Source organism: Sphaerodactylus townsendi, linkage group LG01, assembly GCF_021028975.2.
Source record: "Sphaerodactylus townsendi isolate TG3544 linkage group LG01, MPM_Stown_v2.3, whole genome shotgun sequence".
Classification (NCBI taxonomy): domain Eukaryota; kingdom Metazoa; phylum Chordata; class Lepidosauria; order Squamata; family Sphaerodactylidae; genus Sphaerodactylus; species Sphaerodactylus townsendi.
Window position 1 is genome coordinate 2,523,537 of NC_059425.1, and position 26,117 is coordinate 2,549,653.

Here is a 26,117-nt window from a genome sequence, read left to right on the forward strand (position 1 = left end):
GACCCCGTGCTACTTGGCCTGAGTAGCGCGCAGCAGAGGGTAAGTGGGGAAAGGCCCCAGGCCAAGGTCACCCAGCAGGCTGTGTATGAAGGAGCAGGGAAACAAATCCAATTCACCAGATAAGGGTCTGCCACTTGTGTGGAGGAACGGGGAATCACTCGGTTCTCCCGATTAAAGTCCAACACCTCATGGTAATTCTCATGAGATCTGAATCCAGCCCGCTCAGCAATTTTACAAGTAACCTGAGCTAATTCTTTGGGAAAAGAAAATGTGTTGGAGCACATCTGATTTTGCCCATGACTTCCCTTGGGCTTGCCATTATTTGTGACTTCTTTTGACAGCTTGTGAAGTTTTACGACAGGCAAAATGATTCACCAGTCTGCAAAAAAACTTGAGTCAGCCGTCTGGATCGTAAATTCAACAAATGTGAAGGCTCATTTTTTTAAAAAAAGAAATGAATGGTTTTAAGTAGATGAGAAATTCTGAGAGATCAGGTGGTGGGACTGGAGGAAGGCAGAGGTTGGGTAAGGGAAGGACCTCAGCAGGGTATGAGGCCATGGTCCAGTGGTGGCGAACCTTTGGCACTCCAGATGTTATGGACTACAATTCCCATCAGCCCCTGCCAGGATGGCCTATTGGCCATGCTGGCAGGGGCTGATGGGAATTGTAGTCCATAACATCTGGAGTGCCAAAGGTTTGCCACCACTGCCATAGTCCACCCTCCAAAGCAGCCATTTTCTCTGGGAGGAACTTATCTATGGCCTGGAGGTCAGTTGAAATTCCAGGGGAACACCAGGCCTCTCCTAGAGGTTGGCAACCCTAGTTTTAAGACAAGAACAACTCCTCCCCCCATGAAGCATACAGCGAGGCAATACCTGGAGGTTCTGGGGGCGGAGCCTGAGGAGCTCGGGATATAATGCCATAGAGTTCACCTTCCCAAGCCGCCATTTTCTCCCAGCAAACTGATCTCTATCTCTCGGGGATCAGTTGTAGTAGTGGGAGATCTCCAGCCGCCACCTTAAGAAGAGTTTTTGGAAGAGTTTTGGATTTATATCCCCCCTTTTCTCTCCTGCAGGAGATTCAAAGGGGCTGACAATCTCCTTGCCCTTCCCCCCCTCACAACAAACACCCTGTGAGGTAGGTGGAGCTGAGAGAGCTCCGAGAAGCTGTGACTAGCCCAAGGTCACCCAGCTGGTGTGTGTGGGAGTGCACAGGCTCATCTGAATTCCCCAGATAAGCCTCCACAGCTCGGGTGGCAGAGTGGGGAATCAAACCTGGTTCCTCCAGATTAGATACATGAGCTCTGAACCTCCTACGCCACTGCTGCTCTTACAAATAGCACTATGCCAAATATGGATTTGGGTAATAGAGAGGGGAAGGTGTGGGGCCAGGACCGCATCTCTGGTCCTACACAGCTGAATTAGTTTAAGACTAAGTTAGAAAACACCCAAGAAGCAGTTTTGAAACAGAAGATAAGTTTACTGGACAGCATAAGTATCTGTCCAGGGTGTCCCCTTAAGTAAGAGGCACACCCACTTCATACAAAAGGACCAATTTTATAGACACAAAAATACAGACATCATACAGTTCATCCCCATAACTACGTACATAATCCAGCCCCCTTTCACGTGCTATAAGCATGAACCTTAAAATCCCATTGGATAGTTCTTTCTCCTTGTCACATCTAGACAGCCTCTATTCTATGTGTTACATTCCTTCTGTTATTCAAAAGCTGCATGCTGTTAGCTCGTGGCCCTCTACCCATATGCAAAGGGCAGCAATAAAACTAGCTGGTTGTCTTCAAGAATAACCTGTTTTCTAAGTTTGCTTCTGCAGAGAGATATAGGCTTCTAGTCACTTATACAGAAGCACCATTTTGATTCTTCATATCTTTGGTTCATATGAATTTCCATATTCCTTAATCAAATACAATTTATAGACATTCTGGTCCATCTCCACAAAGGTTAACTCTTTGAATATCAACAGTGCACTGAACTCCCAAGCACTTGTTCTGAAATGATTGCACGGGCTGCCTCTTAGCTTCCAGGCTGAATTTAAGGTGCAGGTTCTTACCCTCAAGAGCTCTTCATGAACCCCAAGGAAACATATTTGAAGGGCTTGATCACATCAACACAGGAAGCTGCTTTCAACTGAGTCAGACTCTCGAGGCTAATCATGTACTCGCTGTTGCGAACCTCCAAATGGAGCATGGAGACCTTCCCAAGTTATGACTGATCTCCAGACTACCAAGATCAGGCCTGGAGAAACTGGTTGCTTTGGACAGTAGTCTATGTGGTCTTATACCCAGCTGAGGCCTTATCCTTTGCAGGCTCAAGCAGCTTGAAATATCCAAGGTAGACGTGTAATCTAGGTGCAAATCATAACTAAGCTAGGGGACAGGAAGGGAAGAAACAAGGGAACAGACAAGGTAAAAGGAAGTGGGCAGGGAGGGCAGCTCTGCTGGAATTCACCATTGCTGTCCTCAAGTGGTGGAAAGGCTCTGTCTTACAGGCCGTGCGGAATTGCAGCAAATCCAGCAAGGCCCCGGTCTCGTTCAACAGTGTCCCACAAAATAGGGGCCAGAGCTGAAAATTCTCTGGCCCTAAGAAGAGAAGAAGAAGAGTTTGGATTTATATCCCCCCCCCCTTTCTCTCCTGTAGGAGACTCAAAGGGGCTGACAATCTCCTTGCCCTTCCCCCCCTCACAACAAACACCCTGTGAGGTGGGTGGGGCTGAGAGAGCTCCGAGAAGCTGTGACTAGCCCAAGGTCACCCAGCTGGCGTGTGTGGGAGTGTACAGGCTAATTTGAATACCGCAGATAAGCCTCCACATCTCAGGCGGCAGAGCTGGGAATCAAACCTGGTTCCTCCAGATTAGATACATGAGCTCTTAACCTCCTACGCCACTGCTGCTCCTAGTTGACAACAGCCAGACACTTTTCGGGCCAGGGACCCCCCCCACCACCAATTATGGGAACTGTAGTCCATAACATCTGGAGGGCTGCGAGTTTGACACCTATGCTTTATGGCATCACACCCCTGTGAAGATCCCTCCGTCCCCCAAACTCATTCCCATCTTGGAACCATCTCCCAAATCTTGAAGGATTTCCCAAGCTGGAGTTGTCAATCCTACTTTGATACATAGTGCGCAGGATTTATGCTCCACCTAATTGTCATAGTGAAATCATATGAAGATGGCGAGGGGTCTGGAGACCAAGTCCTGTGAAGAAAGGTTGAAGGAGTCGATGGCCCCTTCCGCACACGCAAAATAATGCATTTTCAAACCACTTTCACAACTGTTTGCAAGTGGATTTTGCCATTCCACACAGCTTCAAGGAGCACTGAAAGCAGTTTGAAAGTGCATTATTCTGCATGTGCGGAATGAGCCGATGTGTTTATTTTGGAGAAGTGATGGCTGAGGTGTGATATGATAGCCATTTTCAAGCGTCGATGACGAAACAGAGTTGTTTTCTGTGGTCTGAGAAAATTGGGCCTGAACCGGCAGATTGAAATTCATTCACAAGAGTTTGGGGCTAAACGTTAGGAAGAGCTTCCTGACAGAGAGTTCCTTGGTAGACCAGGCTTCCTTGGGAGATGGTGGGAAGGAGTGGGCTCTTCTTCCTTGAAGGGTAGATGGCCATGTGCTGATTGTGTGAACTTAGGTCAATCATGAGAGGGAGGGCAGGAAGAGGTGAGTCCATACTCAGCTATCATGGCCCTTTCTGACATGTCCAAGGGAATCAGACCACACTACTGTTGCACTATGGCTGTAACTAATTTTTCAATTAGTTACAGCCATAGTGCAACAGTAGTGCAGTCCTATTACTAATATTTACTGCTGTACCCCCTTTTTTATGTCCAAGGGAATGCCATAAACCACTATGGGGTCAGGAAAGTTTTCTTCCAGGCCACATTGGTCAGGAACCCCAGAGATTTTTTTTGCCTTCCTCTGGGTCACTGGGAGAAGCAGGGGGAAAGGTAGATGCAAATTTCCTGCATTGTGCAGGGGGTTGGACTTGATGACCTTTGAGATCTCTATGTGTCTATATCAAATCCATATACCCGTTTAGAGAGTCTATGAATGAATCATTTTCTTCAAATTAGCCTCAGAGCCCAGAGTGGTGACCAGAGACCACAAATTCTCCTCTGAACTTTTCTCTGTGTTCACGAAAAAAAACACGCCCTCCTTCCTTATCTGATGCAACATTACGTCTGATTCCATGAGGGAGGCCTGACCTCATCTGGGACTCCTGAGACACACTGCTTAGCCTCTCAGGAAATAATTAGCTATGCTGAGAGCAGGAAAAAAAATCTTTTAGGGAGTGCCTCCGTTCTCCTGCCAACTATAAAGCTGGAGAAATGGTTGTACGCAACACATGGGCGGTGAGACTGTTCACTGCGACTGGCAGGCAAGGAACAGGTACGTAGCTCAGTTTAACATCACAATCGCAAATGTTGCTTACCGAAGCAGAGTCCGAAGAGGGAAGAAAGGGTGGGGAAAGGGTGGGAAACCGAAAAAGAAACTGGGCCGATACGTTCGAATCTCGCATGAGGGTTGATTAGGAATGCACGGAACGCAGCGAGGAAATGATTTTCCTGTGTGCCTATCGGCCATGCTCAGAAAGAAAAAAATGAAAGAGATAATAGGCTGGTGGGAGGCAGGAGGAGTCCAACCCTGGTAATTAGGTGTGACTCCAAGAATGATAGAAGGAAGGGGTCAGTTTGGAGCAATTGAGACAGGTAAGTCGTTCACACGAGCAACAGGGTTTGCAGGACGTTGCAAAAGGTGTGCAAAGGTGCTCTATTTTTTTTTGTTCTGCCCTCTTCCAGATCCTCCTGTGGCTCTTTAAACATGATTATTCCAGCTCACGTTCTCCTCGTGGAAAAGCACGTTGCAGATCTGGAGGCCTCACTTTGGGAAAGATCTCTGGGGCAGGGCAGGGACCATAAGGAAAGAAAAAAAATGTGTCCCATTGTCCAAGGGCACTTTCTTAGGAGTAAACAGTCAGAGGTTGGGATCCGCAGCCCCATAGGTTGATGTTGAATTTCACCTGGCGTGACATCTCAGGGCAAAGGTAGCGAAAAAACTTTGAGAGCAGCAAAATTAGGAATTGGCACATTCCTAGTCCCAATGGCCACTGGGGAAGAATATAGACAAAATGTAGCAGGGGGAGAGGAGAGCGAAGGGGATGATCAGGGGCCGAAGACCAAGCCTTACAAGGAAAGATTGAGAGTCTTGGGAATGTTCAGCCTGGAGAAGAGGAGATTGTGTGTGGGGGGAGGAGGGCAGGATTGCTCCCTGGAAGTATTTGAAAGGCTGTCGCTTAGAGGAGGGCAGTTCCTGTTGCCAGCAGGACTCCCCATTACAGGATGAAAAGAACTGGCTGGACATTAGGAATTGGTTGCCTGAGGAGGTGGTGAATTCCCTCTTTCTGGAGCTGGATGAACACATGTCAGAGATGCTCTGACATGCCAGCAGGGGCTGATGGGAATTGTAGTCCATGAACATCTGGAGAGTTGCAGGTTGCAGACACCTGGCCTAGGCTGATCCTGCATCCAGCAGGGGCTTCAGACAAGATGGCGAACCCCCTACCCGTAACCTAACCCTTCCAACTGTATGATTCAATTATCATGAAGCTAATTCTGCTTTTCTGTGTCTGGTCTTTCTTTAGGCTGATCTGCATCCCGGAAGAATGTCTAGCTCAGGTGTAAAGTGCGCCACGAAACCATGCGTCACGTCGTGCCCTGATGCGGAAGTAGTGATATTTCCTCCCCCACTGAAGCTCACCCTACCAGGACTGATCCTTGCCACCTCTCCCGGTAAAACCCTAGTGGAAACGGAGACTGCGTGCCTCACCAACGGGTCTGACGGCAATTGCGCAGCGCTTGTAACCAAGTCCTCTGGTCCGCGTGCTATTTGTGGCTCCACCCCATGTTGCATATCAACTACTCCTGACTCTCAAATGGTGATAAAGCCACCTCCTGTGTGCATTACAATCCCTGGAGCTGTCCTCACCAGTTTCCCAAATGAGTGTCTCATCGCAACCTCACAACCCTGTATCCCTGCTGGCTCCAAGCCACTGGCCATCACACGGTCGACATCAGTTACCAATGGGTCCGTCACCTCAGCTCCTCTGACTCGCTCTTCCTCGGTCCCATGCGGGCTTGACAGCGAATCGAAGTGTGTGACACAAGGGGCCAGTTCCAAGGTAGTGATATACCCTCCGCCCATTGAACTCATCATTCCAGGACCTGTCCTTGAAATTGCAGCTGAGGAGTGCACAGTGGAAGTCCACAATCCGTGTGAAAACTTGTCCGCCATCACCAGTGGTGAGCAGCGCGAAACCAAGGCCCTGACAGCCCATGCAAACTCCTCCACCGAAGTGTGCGGTTCCATGGGTGCATCTCCATGTGTGTCCCAGGGTCCAGAGATGAAGATAACAATACAGCCCCCTCCAATCGCCGTGGACCTTCCCGGCCCGATTCTTCAAGTCTTCCCTGAAGAATGCAAAGTAGAAACGCTGAGTCCCTGCTCTCCTGAGAACCCAGCGCTATGTGAATCTTCTTCACCAGCCCTGACCAATGGTGACAGTTCAGGGCGCACTGTAAAGCGTCCTCTGCCTGACATCAGAAGACCCCCACGCCCTTGGGCAGAGATGTACAGTCGGTCGGTGACTCCCCGAAGCCTTACGACAGCCCCGCCGCCGATTCCAAAGCACCGAAAGTCTTTCAGCTCTGCAAGTTGCTACTGAGCTCTGAGAGAATGTAAACAACAAGGAACATTTGGAATGAAAATATGTAGTTTAGAGTGTGGGCAGGAGTCCCCCACCGTAACTTGTATAGAATGAAATTTCCTAATATATAAAACTGGGTTCCATTGAAATCCATGGAATTAAAATGCATACTGAGGACCCACTGATTTCTATGAGACTTTAGGTGCACTTAACTGTGTCTAGATTATTTTTTCCCCCTCCTCTTAATGATACAATTGGATAGTTCGAAGAATAAAAGGTGCCTTGATCTTTTTTCTTGTACCTGTGTCTTCGCATTCGAGAGCACAAGTATATGTTGCAAATGTCAGGTGTTATTTCACTATCGTGGCTTCCCCCCCCCCCCCAAGCTATACTTGGAACAGGACGTAGAAATTGACCTTTTAGGTCAGAATGAAATAGAAAGCATCTAGAAGGTCCCAGGTTTAAACCTTGTCATTTCCAATCAAATTATCTGAGAAGGTAGTAGGCCTGACCATTCTCTGACAGAGATCTATTGCCAATCAGTAGTACTGAGCGAGATGAACCATCAGTATGGCTCCATATTCGGGGTTTTCAAAATGTTCCGTGAATTCTGTTTCAATGCCATTTCATTCAGTCGTAATGTAATGTGAAATGAAAGGGCGCCACCATGATTTCTTATCCCATTCGAAATGGATACTTGAAGTGATCACTTTAAACACCTTTGCTAGGAAGGAAGCCCTGTGACACAGAATTGCACCTACTTTTAAGTAATCTTGGTTAGGATTACTTTACGGTACTCCATGAGGAATGGGTGTTTTCTGGGGGGGTAGGATGGGGAGCAGAGAAGAAGGTAAGGATTTTTTTTTCTAAATTATAAGTGGTGGGCTTTTTATTTATGGATATATGTATTTTGTAAACGACGTGCATCATAATTTAAATAATACCCAGACTTTGTTCGTGTAATGTGATTTTTTTATTCTGATTGTCAAATTGTAAATTTAGCAAAAAAATAAAACTGTAAATTCTGAAATCAGTGTGCCTGTGTCCCTTTGTAAAGGAGAAAAAAATCGAGCAAGTCATTAGAAAATTCAGCAGGTCACATTTCATTTCTTGCTCACTGTGTGGGATTGGAGTAAGCCAAGTTGGTATCACTGCACTGAGGGGAAGTGGAAAAAATGACCCTGAAAGAGCCCCCACCCACCCCCACCCCCATGTCCTTATTGATGGAGGTCTGCAGACCTAACTGGGTGGAAAAAAATGTCTCTGTTCTCTTTCTTGCAAACCCTAATCCAGGGGTCTGCAACCTGCGGCTCTCCAGATGTTCACGGATTACAAATCCCATCAGCCCTTGCCAGCATGGCCAATTGGACTACAAATCCCATCAGCCCTTGCCAGCATGGCCAATTGCCAGCATTCTGTTTCAATGCCATTTCATTCAGTCATGAACATGGCAATTGGCCATGCTGGCAAGGGCTGATGGGATTTGGCCATGCTGGCAAGGGCTGATGGGATTTGTAGTCCGTGAACTGATGGGATTTGTAGTCCAATTGGCCATGCTGGCAAGGGCTGATGGGATTTGTAGTCCAATTGGCCATGCTGGCAAGGGCTGATGGGATTTGTAGTCCATGAACATCTGGAGAGCCATAGGTTGCAGAGCCCTGCCCTAATCCATAAGGGCCAACAGGCACTGGCTTGCTGTTTCTCGCCAGCCATGCTCCATGATTTTTATTTATTTATTTATTTGTTCAATTTATATACCGCCCTCCCCCAAGGGGCTCAGGGCGGTTCACATCAATAAATACATTAAAACAGTAATAACTACCAGAGTCACTAAAACATTCCACCCTCGCAGAAAATTAAAACATATATAATTGATGGCGTCAGAATTATGTGTTTTGTCCAGGTCCCCCACTATAGTGAAATACCCGCTCCCCCAGCCTGAACCCCCTGTTCCTCCTAGCCCATCAGCAAGTTGGTGGGGAGGCACCGAGCAAATACAATATTGTACGTTAGTGTGACATCACTTCTGGGACAAAACAGGAAGTGTTGCCAGTGCATAAGGGTGATGATCTAGGATTCCTCACAAACTCTATAGTTTAACCGTAGAGTCCTACAGCATTGCCCCACAGTGATGTCAGTGTTGGGTTTGTGCTGAAAATGATGTCTCAGATTGGCGCAGTGCCGAATGCCTTATTCCCATCTCCGAAATTCTTTTTTCAGCGGGGGTTGAAAAATCTATACTGCATCCAAGCTGACAGAAAAACACTGAGAGCTTTTGTGCTCTTCATCAACTCTAGTGTGCCTACCTAGACTGTGTTGTGATCCTCTTCGCTCACTGTGTCCCTTCTAACTGACCACAGTGGGAGGTGAGGGTGAATGTAGCAGGCAACTGGGGTTTAATCCTGGGAAAGTTCATTACCAATCCCCTCTTGCTCTGCACAGGCAAACAATTTGTAAGTTTCCCATTGAAGACTCGCCAGTGCTGATCTGTTTTTTTAATTGGGATGCTCTCCAAGCTGTCGATACAATTTTGGGTTGAGCTGGAAGCAGCTGCCCATTGCTAGCCTCCAGATCTGTGTTTGACCGTGCTTTTGCTGACCTCTGCAAATAATTAAATGGCAGCTGGGCTCCTCTCTGGGGCTAACCAAAGGACATATACAACTGATCATAAGAGAGATGAACAGATGACTCTTCCCCATAATTTTTCCCCAATACCAGATCTATATGATGATATGAATCTAAGTTGGAAGACCTAAGTGGTAGAGAACCAGGCATCTTAGCAAATACATTCTCTAGCATATCATCCCCTCGGGTTGAGCCCACCATAGCGTTGTTGATACAATGGCCCTTTCTACACAAATCCCCTAAAACATTTCAAAAACGTTTTCAATCCCCTCCCCATCATTTACAATGATGTATGTCTGCTCATCCCTTTGAAATGATTTTGGCTGCCATTTTTTAAAAGTTCTGTGTTGAATTAATCAGAGGTGGGATCCAGCAGGTTCTCACAGGTTCCCGAGAGTAGGTTACTAATAATTTATGTGTCCCGAGAGGGGGTTACTAATTGGTGATTTTGCCACATGATTTTTGCCTTAGTTACGCCCCTCCTCTCAGCGGTAGCACACAGAACTTGAAGCAGTCTAGCAGGAGGTGCACCGGCATGCATGGCAGTCTGTGCCTGTGTGCATTCGTTTCCCGCCCAAGGACCGGCACAATGGCTGCGTCCTTGCCACACCCCCCCCCCAAAATGCCCCACCCTGGAATGCCCGCCTCCGCCCCCATCGTGCCCCACCCAGCCCCATTGGCGCTACACCACAGTTTGAATCCCACTCTCATGGGAATCTGTTACTAAACTTTTTGGATCCCACCACTGGAATTAATCCTTTAGTGCTTCACAGCTTCATGTCCCATTTGATACTACTCGATGCTTCAAAAGTGAATCCCCCAGAAATAAAAGAACAAACATAGAAATGATGCAAATAAAGTGATGAGGGGGAACTGAGCGAGTTCAGAAAATGTTACTGAAGAAGACGTTCAGGGAAGCAGATAAGGGAGGAGGAGGAGAAGAGTTTCGATTTATACCCCACTTTCTCTCCTGTAAGGAGACTCAAGGTGGCTGGCAAGCTCCTTTCCCTTCCTCTCCCCACAACAGACACCTTGTGAGGTTGGTGGGGCTGAGAGAGTTCCAAAAAACTGTGACTAGCCCAAGGTCACCCAGCAGGAATGCAGGAGTGCAGAAACACATCTGGTTCACCAGATAAGCCTCTGCCACTCAGGTGGAGGAGTGGAGAATCAAACTTGGTTCTCCAGATAGCACAGCAATAGATAGCACAATAGATAGCACAGCAACTGAAGGTGTTTGCAAAACATTTCAGCCGGAGAATAAGCTGAACTTTTTTGAGACTGGAAACAAAATGTTTGGGGGGTGGAAAAAAATGTGGAACTCCATGGGGGAAATGTTTTATTTCCTGCCTCAAAATATTGTAAAGGGTTTGTACAGAAAGGGCCAATATCCCACCAAGACTACATTACTCTTTCTCTCTCTGTGTACATGTGCACATTTGGGTAAGTGAAAGGGTAAATGGTGCCACAGTAGCAAGATCCGCCCTTCAGAGAGCATATTCACTGTGTTTTTTTGTTTGTTGCCTCCCTGTTGACATTCAGGGCAGTTTGCAATTTTAAATATAAATAGAGAAAGCAATAAAGCAACACTGGTCTGCTATTCAAATGAGAGACCCAGATTCCACCCAGGCTTTTGACTGTATCAGATAAGGGCAAAGGCATCCTGTCCTCTTGGACTCATGCTGTGTCAGCCGGACAGCACCTTCCCAGCCAACATCATTTCCATTTTGCCTGGATTTGGCTTCAGCAGTGGCGTAGGAGGTTAAGAGCTCGTGTATCTAATCTGGAGGAACCGGGTTTGATTCCCAGCTCTGCTACTTGAGCTGTGGAGGCTTATCTGGGGAATTCAGAGTAGCCTGTACACTCCCACACACGCCAGCTGGGTGACCTTGGGCTAGTCACAGTTCTATGGAGCTCTCTCAGCCCCACCCACCTCACAGGGTGTTTGTTGTGAGGGGAAGAAGAAGAAGAAGAAGAAGAAGAAGAAGAAGAAGAAGAAGAAGAAGAGGAGGAGGAGGAGGAGGAGGAGGAGGAGGAGGAGGAGTTTGGATTTATATCCGCCCTTTCTCTCCTGCAGGAGACTCAAAGGGGCTGACAATCTCCTTGCCCTTCCCCCCTCACAACAAACACCCTATGAGGTGGGTGGGGCTGAGAGAGCTCCAAAAAGCTGTGACTAGCCCAAGGTGTGACTAGCCCAAGCTGTGACTAGCCCAAGGACTAGCTGGCGTGTGTGGGAGTGTACAGGCTAATCTGAATTCCTCAAATAAGCCTCCACAACTCAAGCAGCAGAGCTGGGAATCAAACCCGGTTCCTCCAGATCAGAGTGCACCTGCTCTTAGCCACTGCTCTTAGCCACTACGCCACTGCAGAAGGTGAGGAGAGCCAGTGTGGTGCAGTGGTTAAAAGCAGGTGGATTCTAATCTGGAGAACCACATTCGATTCCCCACTCCTCCACCTGAGTGTCAGAGGCTTATCTGGTGAACCAGATGTGTTTCTGCACTCCTATATTCCCGCCGGGTGACCTTGGGCTAGTCACAGCCCCACCTACCTCACAAGGTGTCTGTTGTGGATAGAGGAAGGGAAAGGAGCTTGTAAGCCGCCTTGAGTCTCCATACAGGACAGAAAGGTGGGATGTAAATCAAAACTCTTATTCTAACTGCGTCAAAGGCTGCTGAGAGGTTTAACAGTGCCCCTCAGGGAATCATTTCTCTTAGCCAAGCTCCCAATATAGATTCTCCACCAGAGATCCTAATCAGTGGTGGGATCCAAAATTTTTAGAATTTATTTATTGTTTATTTATTTATTGTTTCAGTTTATATACCGCCCGATCCCCGAAGGGCTCCGGTTCCCGTGGTGGTGGGATTCAAACGATGGCGTAGTGCCAATGGGGCTGGACGGGGCACGACGGGGGCGTGGTCGGGCATTCTGGGGGTGGGGCATTCCTGAGTGGGGCTGTGGCAAGGACGCAGCTGCTGCGCCAGTCATTGGGCAGGAAACGAATGCACGCAGGCGCAGGCTGCCACGCACACCGGTGCATCTCCTGCTAGACTGCTTCAAGTTCTGCGCGCTACTGCTGAGAGGAGGGGCGTAACTAAGGCAAAAATCATGTAGCAAAATCACCAATTAGTAACCCGCTCTCGGCACACACAAATAATTAGTAACCTACTCTCGGGAACCTGTGAGAACCTGCTGGATCCCACCTCTGATCCTAATGTTGCCTGTGTTCCACAGTCAGCCCAGAACCCTGACTGGACATGATCAAAAGCCTGTTCTTATATATATATATAAACTTCTTCCTGAATGGCCTAAAGTGATTTTCTGCTATAGAGGAAGCAGGGATGTCCAATGTGGGCACGGGAACACGTGAGTCCTTTGGGAGGTGCATTTTTTGTTGTGCTGTCAAGTCACAGCTGACTTATGGCAACCCTGTAGGGTTTCTGAGGCAAAAGGCATTCAGAGGTAGTTTGCACTGCCTGCCTCCATGTTACAGCCAGAGGTGGGATCCAGCAGGTTCTCACCGGTTCCCGAGAGTGGGTTACTCATTATTTGTGTGTGCCGAGAGGGGGTTACTAATTGGGTCTGCTTTTCCATTAGAAATTCCATTAGGTCCAAAAATCATAAAGTCCTGTTGTTTCCTATGTGGCCGGTTAGCGAAGGTAGAAAACGGGATAATTCTCCCTGTTGGGCTGTTTTAAAAACATGTTTTAGAAATATGGTCAAGTTCCTTGTTTAAGGAAAGTCTCCTTCTTTTGATTGCTAGAAACAAAATGAAGCATTTGAAAGTATTTAGTGTTTGACAGGAAGTCAATTAGAGGAGAAGTAGTTGTTTCTGTTGGCAGTAGACAATAGGACTTGCTATAATGAGTTTAAATTATGGACAGAAAGATACCAGCTGGAAATTAGGAACTTTTTTTACCGTAAGAGTTTTTTACAGTAACAGAGAAATTATTAATGCCCCACCCCGGAATGCCTGGCCACGCCCCCATCGTGCCACGCCCAGCCCCATTGGCGCTACGCCACTGTTTGAATCCCACCACCATGGGAACCGGTTACTAAAAATTTTGGATCCCACCACTGGTTACAGCCCTGGTATTCCTTGGAGGTCTCTCAGCCAAATACCAGCTAGGGGTGATCCTGCTTAGCTTCTGAGATCTGATGAGATCAGACAACCCTGGGGCTATCCAGATCCATGTCACTGGAAACCCTGTCTGCCCATGGTTTTTGATCAAGCAGAGTATGTCTGCAAATAGGGCTCCTTGCACATCTTTAAATAAATGTGCATAGGACAGGAGTGGTAAACTTCCAATGCTACTTTGTGTCTCATCCCGTAGACCTTCCAATACATAGGCTCGGTTACTGCGAAATCGATGTATCCGTTGGAGCTGTGTACAGAATAAACTCGAAGGCTTTTGCCAAAACTAAAAGCTTCATAGTTTTGCTTCCCCATTAATCCTACCTCCCGCACCCATGCTGTTGCTAGGTGTCACGGGTTACAGGATTTTGCTGAGCTATAACCTGAGCAAAGGCTCCTGCAAACAAGGAGTTAACCGCAGCAGCTTTGAATTGGCAGCGGTCAATTCCACACTTGGGTTATTGGCCCACGTTTGAGCCGCGTTCGACCTAAGTGCTCCACACAACCACTGGGATCAACGTGGTTTTGTACCAGCTTCGCCCTGTGTAACGGTCAAATTTCCGACTCCAGTTGGGAACGACTACTTTTTCAGGGAACCACGCTCGAACTCAGCTCAGTTCCAGTAAAGTGGGGAATCTCTGGTGCCAGGAGTCCCCCATTCAGCCAATCACAGCTGAGTGTTTCGGGCATGCGTACAGCTGGCCAATCAAAAAACGCCCCTTCCGTCCCTCCATTCCTGTGGCAGTTTTTTTTTATAACGTGTGTGGGGATAGACGGAACACGGCCGTAGAACAGTAGCCAATGGGAACAGAACAGCGAAGAGGCACAGGATGATTCCGCCCTCTGAGCTGGGATCAAGCTGGTTGCAGTGGGGAACAACAATGGCTTCGACCTAGGTCAGTACCCTTCTCAGGGAACTGGGTCCCGAACCTGTTATTTTACTACGCCAGGTGCTTGCGAATCGCCTGCGGAGGCAACTAGAGAGCCAGAATTTCAGTCAAAGCTGTGAGGACTGACAGTCTGTGTCAGAGAAAGCCGAGAGACAGTTGTGGGATGTACTGCTCTGTTCTCTGTGTGTAAAAGCTTTCTTTTTTGTTAGGGGACAAATCAGGCAGACAGGGTGGTCTGTCTGAATTCCCACTATATACACCAGGCAACCCCCTTCCTTTGTCTTCCCACCAGTAGTTTACAAACTTGCAGCTTCCTCAGGGTCACTCTGTGGTACGGACTCAGGTGCAGGCCGCTGCCACCCCTTTAAGAAGCTTACTATCAGCCCAGACAATTCTACACAGTGTAGCTCTAAATAACACTACACATAGCCAGAGTCAGGATCAGAGGTGGGATCCAGCAGGTTCTCACAGGTTCCCGAGAGTAGGTTACTAATTATTTGTGTGTGCCGACAGGGGGTGACTAATTGGTGATTTTGCCATGTGATTTTTGCCTTAGTGACGCCCCTCCTCTCAGCAGTAGCGCGCAGAACTTGGCACAGTCTAGCAGGAGGTGCACCGGCGTGCGTGGCAGCCTGCGCCTGCGTGCATTCGTTTCCCACCCAAGGATTGGCGCAGCGACTGCGTCCTTGCCACAGCCCCACCCAGCAATGCCCCGTCCAGGAATGCCCCTCCCCGCCCCCGTCATGCCCAGCCCAGCCCCATTGGCGCTACGCCACAGTTTGAATCCCACCACCATGGGAACCTGTTACTAAAATTTTTGGATCCCGCCACTGGTCAGGATGCCACATCCTCCTGCCCTCCCCTGGAGACACGGAAAGACCAAAGTGGGTCTTGACGCTTTGTCCCTGCGTTCAGTCTTATCAGCACTGACACACTAGCGGATTCCGCATGGCCCAAAAACAATGGTGTGAAAAGGTGTAAAAGGGTTTAAAAGGGTGTAAAAGGGTTTACACTGTTTTCACACCGCTTTCACACCGCTGTTCTTGGGCGGATTCTGCATGGTGGGCAAAAAACAGCACCCCTGGGACAGTAAAAACACCATTCCAGCGGCACGGCTTGCACAGCTGCCACCTCTGAATTTCTCAGGGAAATGTGATTTCCCTGCCTCACTCGATGATCAAGGAATTCGGGAAACTGCATTTCCCTGCCAGCGCCATGCTTGGAAATGGCGCTTTCTGGGACCCTTCATTTTTCCCCACACTCACCTTCTCTCCTTGCTGAGCTCTGCAGGGACAGGGAAGCATGCCCACACTGTCCTTTGACCCCCAGGGGACAGAGGGCACCGTGGGTGTGGCTCCAGTGGTGGGATCCAAAAATTTTTAGTAACAGGTTCCCATGGTGGTGGGATTCAAACTGTGGCGTAGCGCCAATGGGGCTGGGTAGGGCACGGAGGGGGCGTGGCTGGGCATTCCGGGGGCGGGGCATTCCTGGGCGGGGCTGTGGCAAGGACGTAGCCGCTGTGCCAGTCCTTGGGCGGGAAACGAATGCACGCAGGCGCAGGCTGCCACGCACGCCGGGTGAGAACCTGCTGGATCCCACCTCTGTGTGGCTCCCTGTCCCTGTGGAGCTTGGCAAGGAGAGAAGGTGAGTGTGGGGAAAGGAAATGGAGGGATCTCCGTGGCAGCAGCTGCTCTGGGGTCACTCGCACCTCAGCATGAAAACGGCCCCAGTGCGAATGCTGCTCCCCCTGCTGGTGCAGAATCTGCCTCTGTGACAGTGAAAGCGTCAAGACTCCCTCTGTGACAGAGGGAGCAGCAGTGGTGTAGGGGCTAAGAGCAGGTGCACTCTGATCTGGAGGAACCGGGTTTGATTCCCCGCTCTGCCGCTTGAGTTGTGGAGGCTTATCTGGGGAATTCAGATTAGCCTGTGCACTCCCACACACGCCAGCTGGGTGACCTTGGGCTAGTCACAGTTCTTCGGAGCTCTCTCAGCCCCACCCGCCTCACAGGGTGTTTGTTGTGAGGGGGGAAGGGCAAGGAGATTGTAAGCCCCTTTGAGTCTCCTGCAGGAGAGAAAGGGGGATATAAATCCAAACTCTTCTTCTTCTTCTGAATGCAATCTGAGTGACTATCATCTATCTTAGCTAGCTCAGACACATTGGAAGGGTGAATTGAGAGGGACTGAGATCCATATATTTTATTCCTAGTTGATAAACCCTTTATTGTATAACATGCTGATTTATACGTTTTAATATTGTAATGGCCTATGGCTCTACAATAAAGCTATACTGATACTGACACTGATACTGATCTTAGCTAGTGACACCAAAGTCTTAGTAAGCATGTATCATTGAGTGTATAATCACAATTCATAATGGATTGCTAAGTAAGACATTTCGCAATGATGGATTTCACACGGCATATTTATAACAAGCTGCAGATTATAAATGAACCCATTTCCCTTTGTTCCATTTGCACGTGTGCCATTTAAGTGTCCAGGAAGCAATCTGAGCCCATGGAAATAATTCAGATTGCTTTTGCACCTTCACAAGGAAACCCTTCTCCTTAAAAATAGAACAAAACTCCGATGCATGCATAGCTGCAAAGATATACAGAAATGAACCCTCGCAGCCATGCCAATTTCCCCACAATCCAATTGGCTGCACCTGCATAGCTTCGCATTTGCAGCATACAAAATTAAAAAGAGAGAGAAAGGGAGTACCCTACAATGACAATAAGGAATGTGTTACTGTGGATGCATGAGTGAAATGGGGGTCCTGCTCACTGCCATGGGGGGGAAACATACTTGGGGGTCTGGTACAATGGCGGGTGGGCAGAAACTTCTCAAAGTAGCATACAGCAGCAGACACAAAACTAAAAGGGTGGAAGGATGGAAGACAGGGAGAATCATCTGGGGAGCGGGAAGAATGAAGTGCCTCCTGCCGATTGTGTTTGCATGGGAGCACCTTCAACATTGGATTTGGTGAAAAGATCATAAGTTTGGCAATTTTGGGGGGAAAAAACTGGGTTGAGATCAATATTTATTTATTTATTTATTCGACTTATAGGCCACCTCACCCCCGAAGGGCTCGAGGCGGCTCACAACACAGCTGTTCTCTAGACAGCAACCAATACAAATAACACTTAAACCCATCAAAACTTTTTAAAACTTAAGCAGCAGTTTCTAAAATAAATACAATTAAACAACGGGAATTATTAAAAACAGGCGCGCGATCTAAGGCCAAAAGGGGGGGGGGGGAGGGGTAGGTAGGGCTCAAGATGAAATCAGGGCCCAACCAGGACGGAAAAACAGGCAGCCTCGATCTCAGTGGGGGGCGATGGAACCATGGCCAGCCTCCCCAAAGGCCCGGTGGAATAGCTCTGTCTTACAGGCCCTGTAATATAACAGGCTTACGTCATTGTGGGGAGGAGACCTGTGTGACTGATGCTCTTCCCCAAAACACTATTTATAATGTCTTGGAGATATTATATTTAAGCTGTGCAGAATCCATCCATGACAGATGAAGCTGCCTTATACTGAGCCATACCCTTGGTTCATCAAAGTCAGTATTGTCTACTCAGACTGGCAGCATTCTCTAGGGCCGTGGTGGCGAACCTTTGGCACTCCAGGTGTTATGGACTACAATTCCCATCAGCCCCTGCCAGTATGGCCAATTGGCTGGCAGGGGCTGATGGGAGGGGCTGGCAGGGGCTGATGGGAATTGTAGTCCATAACATCTGGAGTGCCAAAGGTTCGCCATCACTGCTCTAGGGTTTCAGGCAGAGGTCTTTCACATCACTTTCTACCAGACTGGATCTTTGACATGTCTTACTGCCAGAGCGTTTAACTGGTGATGCCAGGGATTGAACCTGGGGTCTTTTGCATGCCAAGCAAATGCTTTACCATTGAGCCACAGCCCCTCCCTGACTTAACGAGCAAGAAAAAAAATATGAACACTCAGTGTAGAATACTGAACTGGGACTGGCAAGAGTCTGGTGCGAATCCTTGCTCAGTTAAAAATGCTGAGTGTGACAGTCAAATCCAAGTCTGTCCCTTTCCTTGCTGAGTGTTGAATTTACTTCAAGAAGACGGGGCTTTCCACACTGACAGAGTTGTACTGGTTTCTACCTAGGTTCGCCTCAGTGAATCCGCACTGCAACCGAGCTCAACATTGTTTTGTCTCAGTTCCCCCCCCCCCCTCAAAACTGCGACATCCTTGTCGCAGTTATGAACTACACTTTTCTGCCGGAACAAGGTCGATACCGCTTCGAAGCTTCAAAGTGCGGATGCATCAAAACGACACCTCATCCGTTCAACCAATCAGGAGCCACTTTTGTGGCATGCGCAGAACGGGAGAGCTGTGGCGGGCAGAAAGCGCATGTAACTGTAAACTGTAAACTGTAAAAACTGTTTTAAAAAAGAACGCTCCTATTTCCTGTGGTAACACAAGCTCCAATCACGATCGAGGAGCGAGACAGGCACCAAGATGATCCCGCCCACTTAGCTCGGTTCCAGGGGGCCAAATAAGTTGCTGTGTGGACAGCCTGGAATCGCCCTCCACTGAAGGGAACCGAGTCGACCTTAGCTCCCTTCTGTAGTGCGGAAAGCCCCGTAGTGATGGTTACAGGCACAGATGGCTTTAAAGGGGATTAGACAGATTCATGGAGGAAGGGGTCTTTCAGTGACTACTAGCTGCTGTGGCTTACTGGAACCTCAGTGTTTAGAAATAGTAATCCTCTGAGTACCGATGCCTGGAGGTAACATCAGAGGAAGGCCTCAGCCTCTCGGCCATGTTGTTGGATCTCCAGAGAAACTGATTGACTGCTGGTTGTGGTAGGTTTTCTGGGCTGTGTGGCCGTTGTCTGGTAGGTCCCACCACAACCAGTTGAATCTGGCCGTGAAAGCCTTTGACAGTACATTGGTTGGCTGCTGCTTGAGAAAGGATGCTGGACTAGATAGACCACAGGTCTGATCAGCAGATTTTCTTACATTCTTATGAAGGCCTCAGCTTCTGTGCCCTGTTAGATCTCCAGAGGAACTGCTTGGCTGCTGTTTGAGACAGGATGTTGGACTAGATCAGGGATAGGGAACCTGCGGCTCTCCAGATGTTCAGGAACTACAATTCCCATCAGCCCCTACCAGCATGGACAATTGGCCATTCTGACAGAGGCTGATGGGAATTGTAGTTCCTGAACATCTGGAGAGCCGCAGGTTCCCTACCCCTGGACTAGATGGACTGCAGGTTGGACCTTAGGTTTTTATGAAGCTCTCGGTCTCTATGCCCTGTTGTTGGATCTCCATAGGAACTGTTTGGCCACTGTGTGAGACAGGATGCTGGACTAGATGGACTGCAGGTCTGATCTTATTTTTTTATGAAGCTCTCGGTCTCTATGCCCTGTTGTTGGATCTCCATCGGAACTGTTTGGCCACTGTGTGAGACAGGATATTGGACTAGATGGACTGCAGGTCTGATCTTAGGTTTTTATGAAGCTCTCGGTCTCTATGCCCTGTTGTTGGATCTCCATGGGAACTGTTTGGCCACTGTGTGAGACAGGATGCTGGACTAGATGGACTGCAGGTCTGATCTTAGTTTTTTATGAAGCTCTCGGTCTCTATGCCCTGTTGTTGGATCTCCATATGAACTGTTTGGCCACTGTGTGAGACAGGATGTTGGACTAGATGGACTGCAGGTCTGATCTTAGGTTTTTATGAAGCTCTCGGTCTCTATGCCCTGTTGTTGGATCTCCATAGGAACTGTTTGGCCACTGTGTGAGACAGGATGCTGGACTAGATGGACCATGGGTCTGATCCAACAAGTGTCTTCTTATGTTCTTATGAAGCCCTCGATCTCTATGCCCTGTTGTTGGACCTCTTGAGGAACAAGCTGTCCACTGTGTGGGACAGCACACTGGCCTAGATCAGGATTTTCCAGATGTTCAGGGAATCCATACTTTATCAGCTCTCTGTCAGCATACACTGGCCATGCTGACAGAGGCTGATGGGAATTGTAGTTCCTGAACATCTGGAGAGCCGCAGGTTCCCTACCCCTGGCCTAGATGAACCACTGGTCTGATCCAGCAAGGATCTTCTTATGTTCTTTTATAACCGTGTGAAAGAGTTTGACTGAAAGTTAGAACAGTGTATCAGAGGCTCAGGAACTACCTCTATCAGTCTCTACCAGCATGGCCAATTGACCATGCTGACAGAGGCTGATGGGAATTGTAGTTCCTGAACATCTGGAGAGCCGCAGGTTCCCTACCCCTGGGCTAGAATCTCATTTGAGATTCTATAGTATTTCATGTTTCCCTCAGGTTTGCCAAATCTTAGTCAAAGGCCCTTTCCCCACTTACCCTTGTCAGAGGGTTCCTGTGTGCAATTCACAGCATCGCCGCAATCTTCTGGCGCCAGCTCTCAGTTTTCCCAATGCAGCTTCCTGCATCGGGGTCATCAAAAGGCCTCATTTGAAAGCTGCCAGGAATTACGCCACACTGAGGGGCGCTAGGACAGAGGTAGCGTCGGGCTGCCGCTCACCGCCTCTGAAGTGGGGAGTGCAGCTGGACCCCGCACTACTTTAGGAGAGTAGTGCAGGGCTTAAGGTAAGTGGGGAAAGGGCCAAAGATAACTGGATTTGATGACTTCAGTTTGCCCCTCAGCTTCCTTGTCAAGCAAGATTAAGTTATAGAGATTGACAACCAGGGTTTATCCTCATGGGCAATCACACTGAACCAGTTTGTTTCTGCCTGAAAAAAAGATTATTTGAAGGAGCTCGCCCTAACTTGTGTGTAGGGACACCTAAAACCTTTTCACTGAAGTAGCAATTAAACGGTTGTTTTTTTAGTCATATAACTCCCCTCCCCTCCCCTCTTCCTCTCAGGCTTCTGAAAATGTTGATCAGCTGCTCCTGGCATCTCTCCGAAACAACAGGCGCGAAACAAGGGGACTGGTAGATTTAAAAAGGGACAGATTTAGACCAGTGCACCATAGCAATGACTTTGTGCAACTCATTAACTCTCACAGGGCTGTTGTGAGGATAGAAAACAGAGAAATAGCAGCCATTGAGTCACCGGTGGCAGCCGTTGCGGCAGAGGTGAGCAGCACGAGGCTAAAGGAATGGGGCAGCCAGCTCTGAGGGCGCAGTTGCAGGGAGCTGCAACGATTGGCCCGAGCTGCAAAGGGCGGGAACAGCAGAGTGCTTATAAGCGCCACACCCCGAGCCTCGGCCTTCTTGGCTAGCCGAGGCTCAAGGGCGACGTGACCCACCCACCCTCCCTAGTGACAATTGTTAATGGTTGACATGTTGTAAATGGTTTTATTGTTATACTTGTACTTTTGTCGCAAGTCCGCCGGTTGGCAACGGAATCGCAACATCTGTGGGGAGAAGCCGAGCCGGGCGGCCGGTCTTCTCCATGGCTGGTGCCCTTAAGGAAGGGTCTGGGGTGGGGAGGGCCGGTAAGCAAGCCGGTAGGCTTAGCTGGTGCCCACCACCCCAGCAGGAAGGGTTGACACCAAGGGTATCCACCCCGGTGGCTCCCGGCTTCCTGCCAATGCCCCAATAAAGATTGGGGACAGCATGGTCGGGTCAGCAACGGTGCGATCCGTTTGTCTCCCAGCTTCTTGAGTGTCATATTTGTTAATTAATAAATTGGGCTGCGGCCCAATCTATTTCCAAGTCCTTGTTGTGTTTTATTTGCCGGGGAAAGGTCTACACCATCTACACGTGTAACCCCCATGCTCAGAATGGGTTGACCCAGTGAGGGGTGGAGACTCAAAGCAGCATGAGGCAGCAGACTTCATGTAGTTGGAGGAGACAAAGCTACCAGACTCGGACCTTGATTTCTATAAGCCCTTAACACCTTGTTAAGGTAAACTGCAATATTGTTGGGAATTACTGGGAAGGTAGTTGTTTATTTTTGCTATGTTGTAAATGTTGGAGTTTATTGTTTCAGGGTTTCTTTTTGTGGTTGTAATGGGTGAGAGTTCTCCTGGAAACCTTCATCATGTGGAATCCTGTTCATCAAGCCCTTGGAGTCTTCAGGAGCCAACCCACTAGCAAAGAAGAAATGGACTTGGCAGTATCAGTAGACTGTAAATATAAGGACTTGAAATTGCAACCTGAACAGGACCTTGAAATGTGATGTTAAATGTTGATGTTATATGTTATGTATTAAGAAAGTAAACCATTTTGTTTTTAAAAATTGTTGTTGCAAACTCATTCCAGGTTCTGCCCCATAGAACCCACAAGCTGAGGTTACAAACGCAAGTTAAAAATATGGGAGTGTCAAGACCCTGGGATGATCTGTTAGCATTTCAGTTCTTCCCAGGGTCTTGCCATGAGTCTTTGGGAGGGGATTGGGAGTAGGTGGCCATGTGTGAACCCCTGGTTGCTTTAATTTGCTTTAACATCAACTTTCTCATCCTCTGGGCTGGTTAGCACCTCGTCTCATCGTTGGTGCGACCTTGAAGACTCTGGACTGCTGGAGAACGCTGGCCCTTTCCGCACAGCAAATTCTGAATGGGTTACAGCCAGGATTAACTAACCCGGCATAGCCCCAGGACTTTCACATGTGCCCTGTGGACAGCCAGTGCATCAGCTGGGGCATGCGTCTTCGCATGGAGGCACTTTTTAAAAACTTCCCTGCCTGCCTTCTGTTTTTCCCTGCCTGCCTGCAAAGCGCAGCCTCACAAGCAGGCAGAACTGACCCCTCCGGGCCATGATACAGCCCATTTTCCCTGCGTGGCTCCACAGATGGTAGTTGGGGCTTTTGAGAATCACGTTAGATGCGATTCTCTTGTTTTAACGCAACTCCCAGCACCGGCCGTTCGCTTGGCCATGGCTGTCAGCCACACTGAAACAAAAGAACTGCACATAGCCCAATTGTTGAAAAAGCCAAGTTGGGAGGGGAAAATGCGGAGTGGATCTGCGTTAGGATCAGGATTCATGCAAAGACTCCCCCCCCCCCAACCCATGTTTTTTTACTGGGTTTATTCCTGTTTTATTGGCCCGTGCAGAAAGAGCCGCTGTTAGTAACTTCACCTTGCTGGGATCCCAAGTATGGGGGTCAGAGGTTTTTTTGTGAAGGGGCTTTAACTAGGAAATGCTCTATTGAGAGCATTTGCCCCTTCGAACAAACAAAAGCTGGCCTGTATCTGTTAGGAGCTCGTGGCATAGGAGGTTAAGAGCTCGTGTATCTAATCTGGAGGAACCGGGTTTGATTCCCAGCTCTGCCGCCTGAGCTGTGGAGGCTTCAGATTAGCCTGTGCACTCCCACACATGCCAGCTGGGTGACCTTGGGCTAGTCACAGCTTCTCGAAGCTCTCTCAGCCCCACCCATCCTGAGAGGGTGTGTGGTGTGAGGGGGGAAGAGCAAGGAGATTGTCAGCCCCTTTGAGTCTCCTGCAGGAGAGAAAGGGGGATATAAATCCAAACTCCTCCTCCTCCTCCTCTTCTTCTTCTCCTTCTCCTCCTCTTCTTCTTCTTCTTCTTCTTATTATTATTATTGTTGTTGTTGTTGTTGTTGTTGTTATTATTATTATTATTATTATTCACAGTGTTGCTGTTCAATAAACTGATTTCTGCATCTAAGAGTTTGGTTAGTGTAGGAAGGTCAGCAGTACCTGGCAGGGAGAAGATGTTGATGTCTTTAAGTTAGCAAGTCAGGTGGACTAGCAAGTCCAGAAAATGTTTGGGCTAGCAAGTAAGTAGGAGCACTAAAGGGTTCCGGCATACCCAGTGGGATTCGGGGTTTCTGTTCCATCAATAGTATTCATAAGAACCTGAGAAGGTTCAAAGGCTTCCTATAAATCCACCAACCGGCTTCCAGAAGAGGTCAGTCAGATGCCTGTGGTAATTTCAGGCACGGGGAATGTAGAAAACAATAATTGCTGGCTAGTTTGCCAAAACTGGAGGCACGAGGCACACTGCTTATTCACGTAGACATTCAATTAGCTCATAGTCATTCACAGACCTAGCCTCTTTTAAAGTCAACTAAGGCTGATTCCTCATGGGCCCAAAACAGCAGTGTAAAAATGGTGTGGAAATGGTGTAGAAGGGTTTAAAACGGTGTAAAAGGGTTTATACTGTTTTCACACCGTTTTCACACTGCTGTTTTTAGCCCATGCGGAATCAGCCTAAGTTAGTTGCCATCTCTACAATCGATGGTAAAAAGTCTTTTTCTCAGTTCCCACCAACCTGGAGAGCTTTGATTGTGATTTTTGAAAGACTTTTGCTTGCGAAAAACACAGTGACTTTGGATTTCTCTTTTTCTAAATACTTGGATGGTCCATTCTTAAAATATTTATATCCCGTCTTTCCTTGTGGCTCAAGGTGGCTTATAAATCATGCATACCACAATTGCAAATCACCCTCCCTCTTTCAAAAAAAAACCCCTCAAGGTTTGTAGTGCCTACAAAAGTTGTAATTTGACTGCTATTGGTATGTCCAAGGTCTACAATGCAGCATCCCTGGCTTGAAAGCTTCGGTGGAAGCCAACCACCCTGGGAATTCCTTGGTCCACCCACTCCTCTCCCCACACGGGCATCTGCTTGACACCAGCATGCTTCCATGGTGGTGCCCATGGTGGTGCCCATGTCCTTGCTCTCTCTGCTGGCAGATGTATCCCTCCTGCCAGCAGAGAGTGCAAACACCCCAGAGGAGTGCCACATCCAAAAGATTCCTCCCCCGGCAAGGATTGGACTGTTCCTCACATAAAACAACACTCTAGGAATTCCCCCAATCTCTGTGGTCATTACCATAGAGACTGGGGAAATTCTTAGCTCATCGTTTCACATGGTGACATCACTTCGGGGAGTTCACCCAGATGTGACATCAACATGTGGCATGACATCACTTTTCCCTCAAAACTTCTTTGGTTGCCAGGCCTAGGCCTAGGAATCCTAGGATCTTCTGAATTCTAGCAGCGTTCCCTCTCACTTCCTCAGGGAGCCTGTTCAAAAGTGTACAAGCACTACTGCGAAGGCAGAAGCTCAACCCCCAAATCTCCAGGAATTTGCTAACCTGGGGTTAGTAACCCCGTTCTTACCTGTGTCAGTTTATGGATAATTTAGGCAACTGATCATAACATATGAGGAATTTCACTCTCTCCTGTCTCCCCTCAGTTTATTTATTTATTATTAAATAGTAGTTAGTAGTCATATAAAAATCATTTTAACTTCTCAAGTGTTTCCTGTTTTCCACTTAGTGAAGAACTCCCACACTTAACTGGAAATTTAGGCAACATGTCAGCAACAACTCCACCCAAACTTGTCCATTCCTTTGTGAGGAAACCCGAGGGCAAATGAACCAGATAAATTAATTTGTTTGATGCAGCTTCTTTTAATGATAGCAAAGAAACAATGCGTACGACAGCGCCGAGAGACATAAAATGTGACTCCTAAAAACTACATTGCCAGAATTATAGCACAACCACATGTTCCTGTTGATAGGGAACAGGACATTGCGCTAGCAACCTATGAAGGATTACAAAGTATATGAAAGGCATGAAAAGACGGTAAGTGGCTGTTGGCTTAGTAGAGAGTAAGAATAAAAGACAAAGCTAGTCAAGATAATCAAAGAAACTAACAGTGTAATCCTAAATAGAGATAAACTCTTCTAAACCTACGGACCACCCCAAACGTTAAGCAGGAGTGGTGAGTCTTCAGTACTTTGTGAGATCGTGTTCATTTTGTTCAGCCTTTTTGAATTTGGTTCGTAGGTCTTGCTTGGTCCAGGGACAATCCACTG

General features: G+C 48.1%; 1 protein-coding gene and 1 non-coding gene across 2 annotated transcripts; one reads left to right on the forward strand and one right to left on the reverse strand.

Annotated features, from left to right (window-relative positions):
* The first annotated feature begins 4,357 nt into the window (after positions 1–4,357).
* LOC125439298 (mucin-5AC-like) lies at positions 4,358–7,694 on the forward strand. The gene is made up of 2 exons (XM_048508344.1): positions 4,358–4,419; positions 5,672–7,694. The coding sequence occupies exon 2, from the start codon at positions 5,693–5,695 to the stop codon at positions 6,749–6,751; it is 1,059 nt and encodes a 352-aa protein (XP_048364301.1). The 5' UTR covers positions 4,358–4,419; positions 5,672–5,692; the 3' UTR covers positions 6,752–7,694.
* Positions 7,695–18,225: 10,531 nt separating this feature from the next.
* Positions 18,226–18,294, reverse strand: TRNAA-GGC. Its single transcript has one exon. It is a non-coding gene; the product is annotated as a tRNA-Ala (tRNA).
* Between the last annotated feature and the right edge of the window lie 7,823 nt (positions 18,295–26,117).

Coding starts and splice junctions, on each gene's coding strand:
- LOC125439298 (XM_048508344.1), top strand. CDS start 5,693: ATGTCTAGCTCAGGTGTAAAGTGCGCCACGAAACCATGCGTCACGTCG.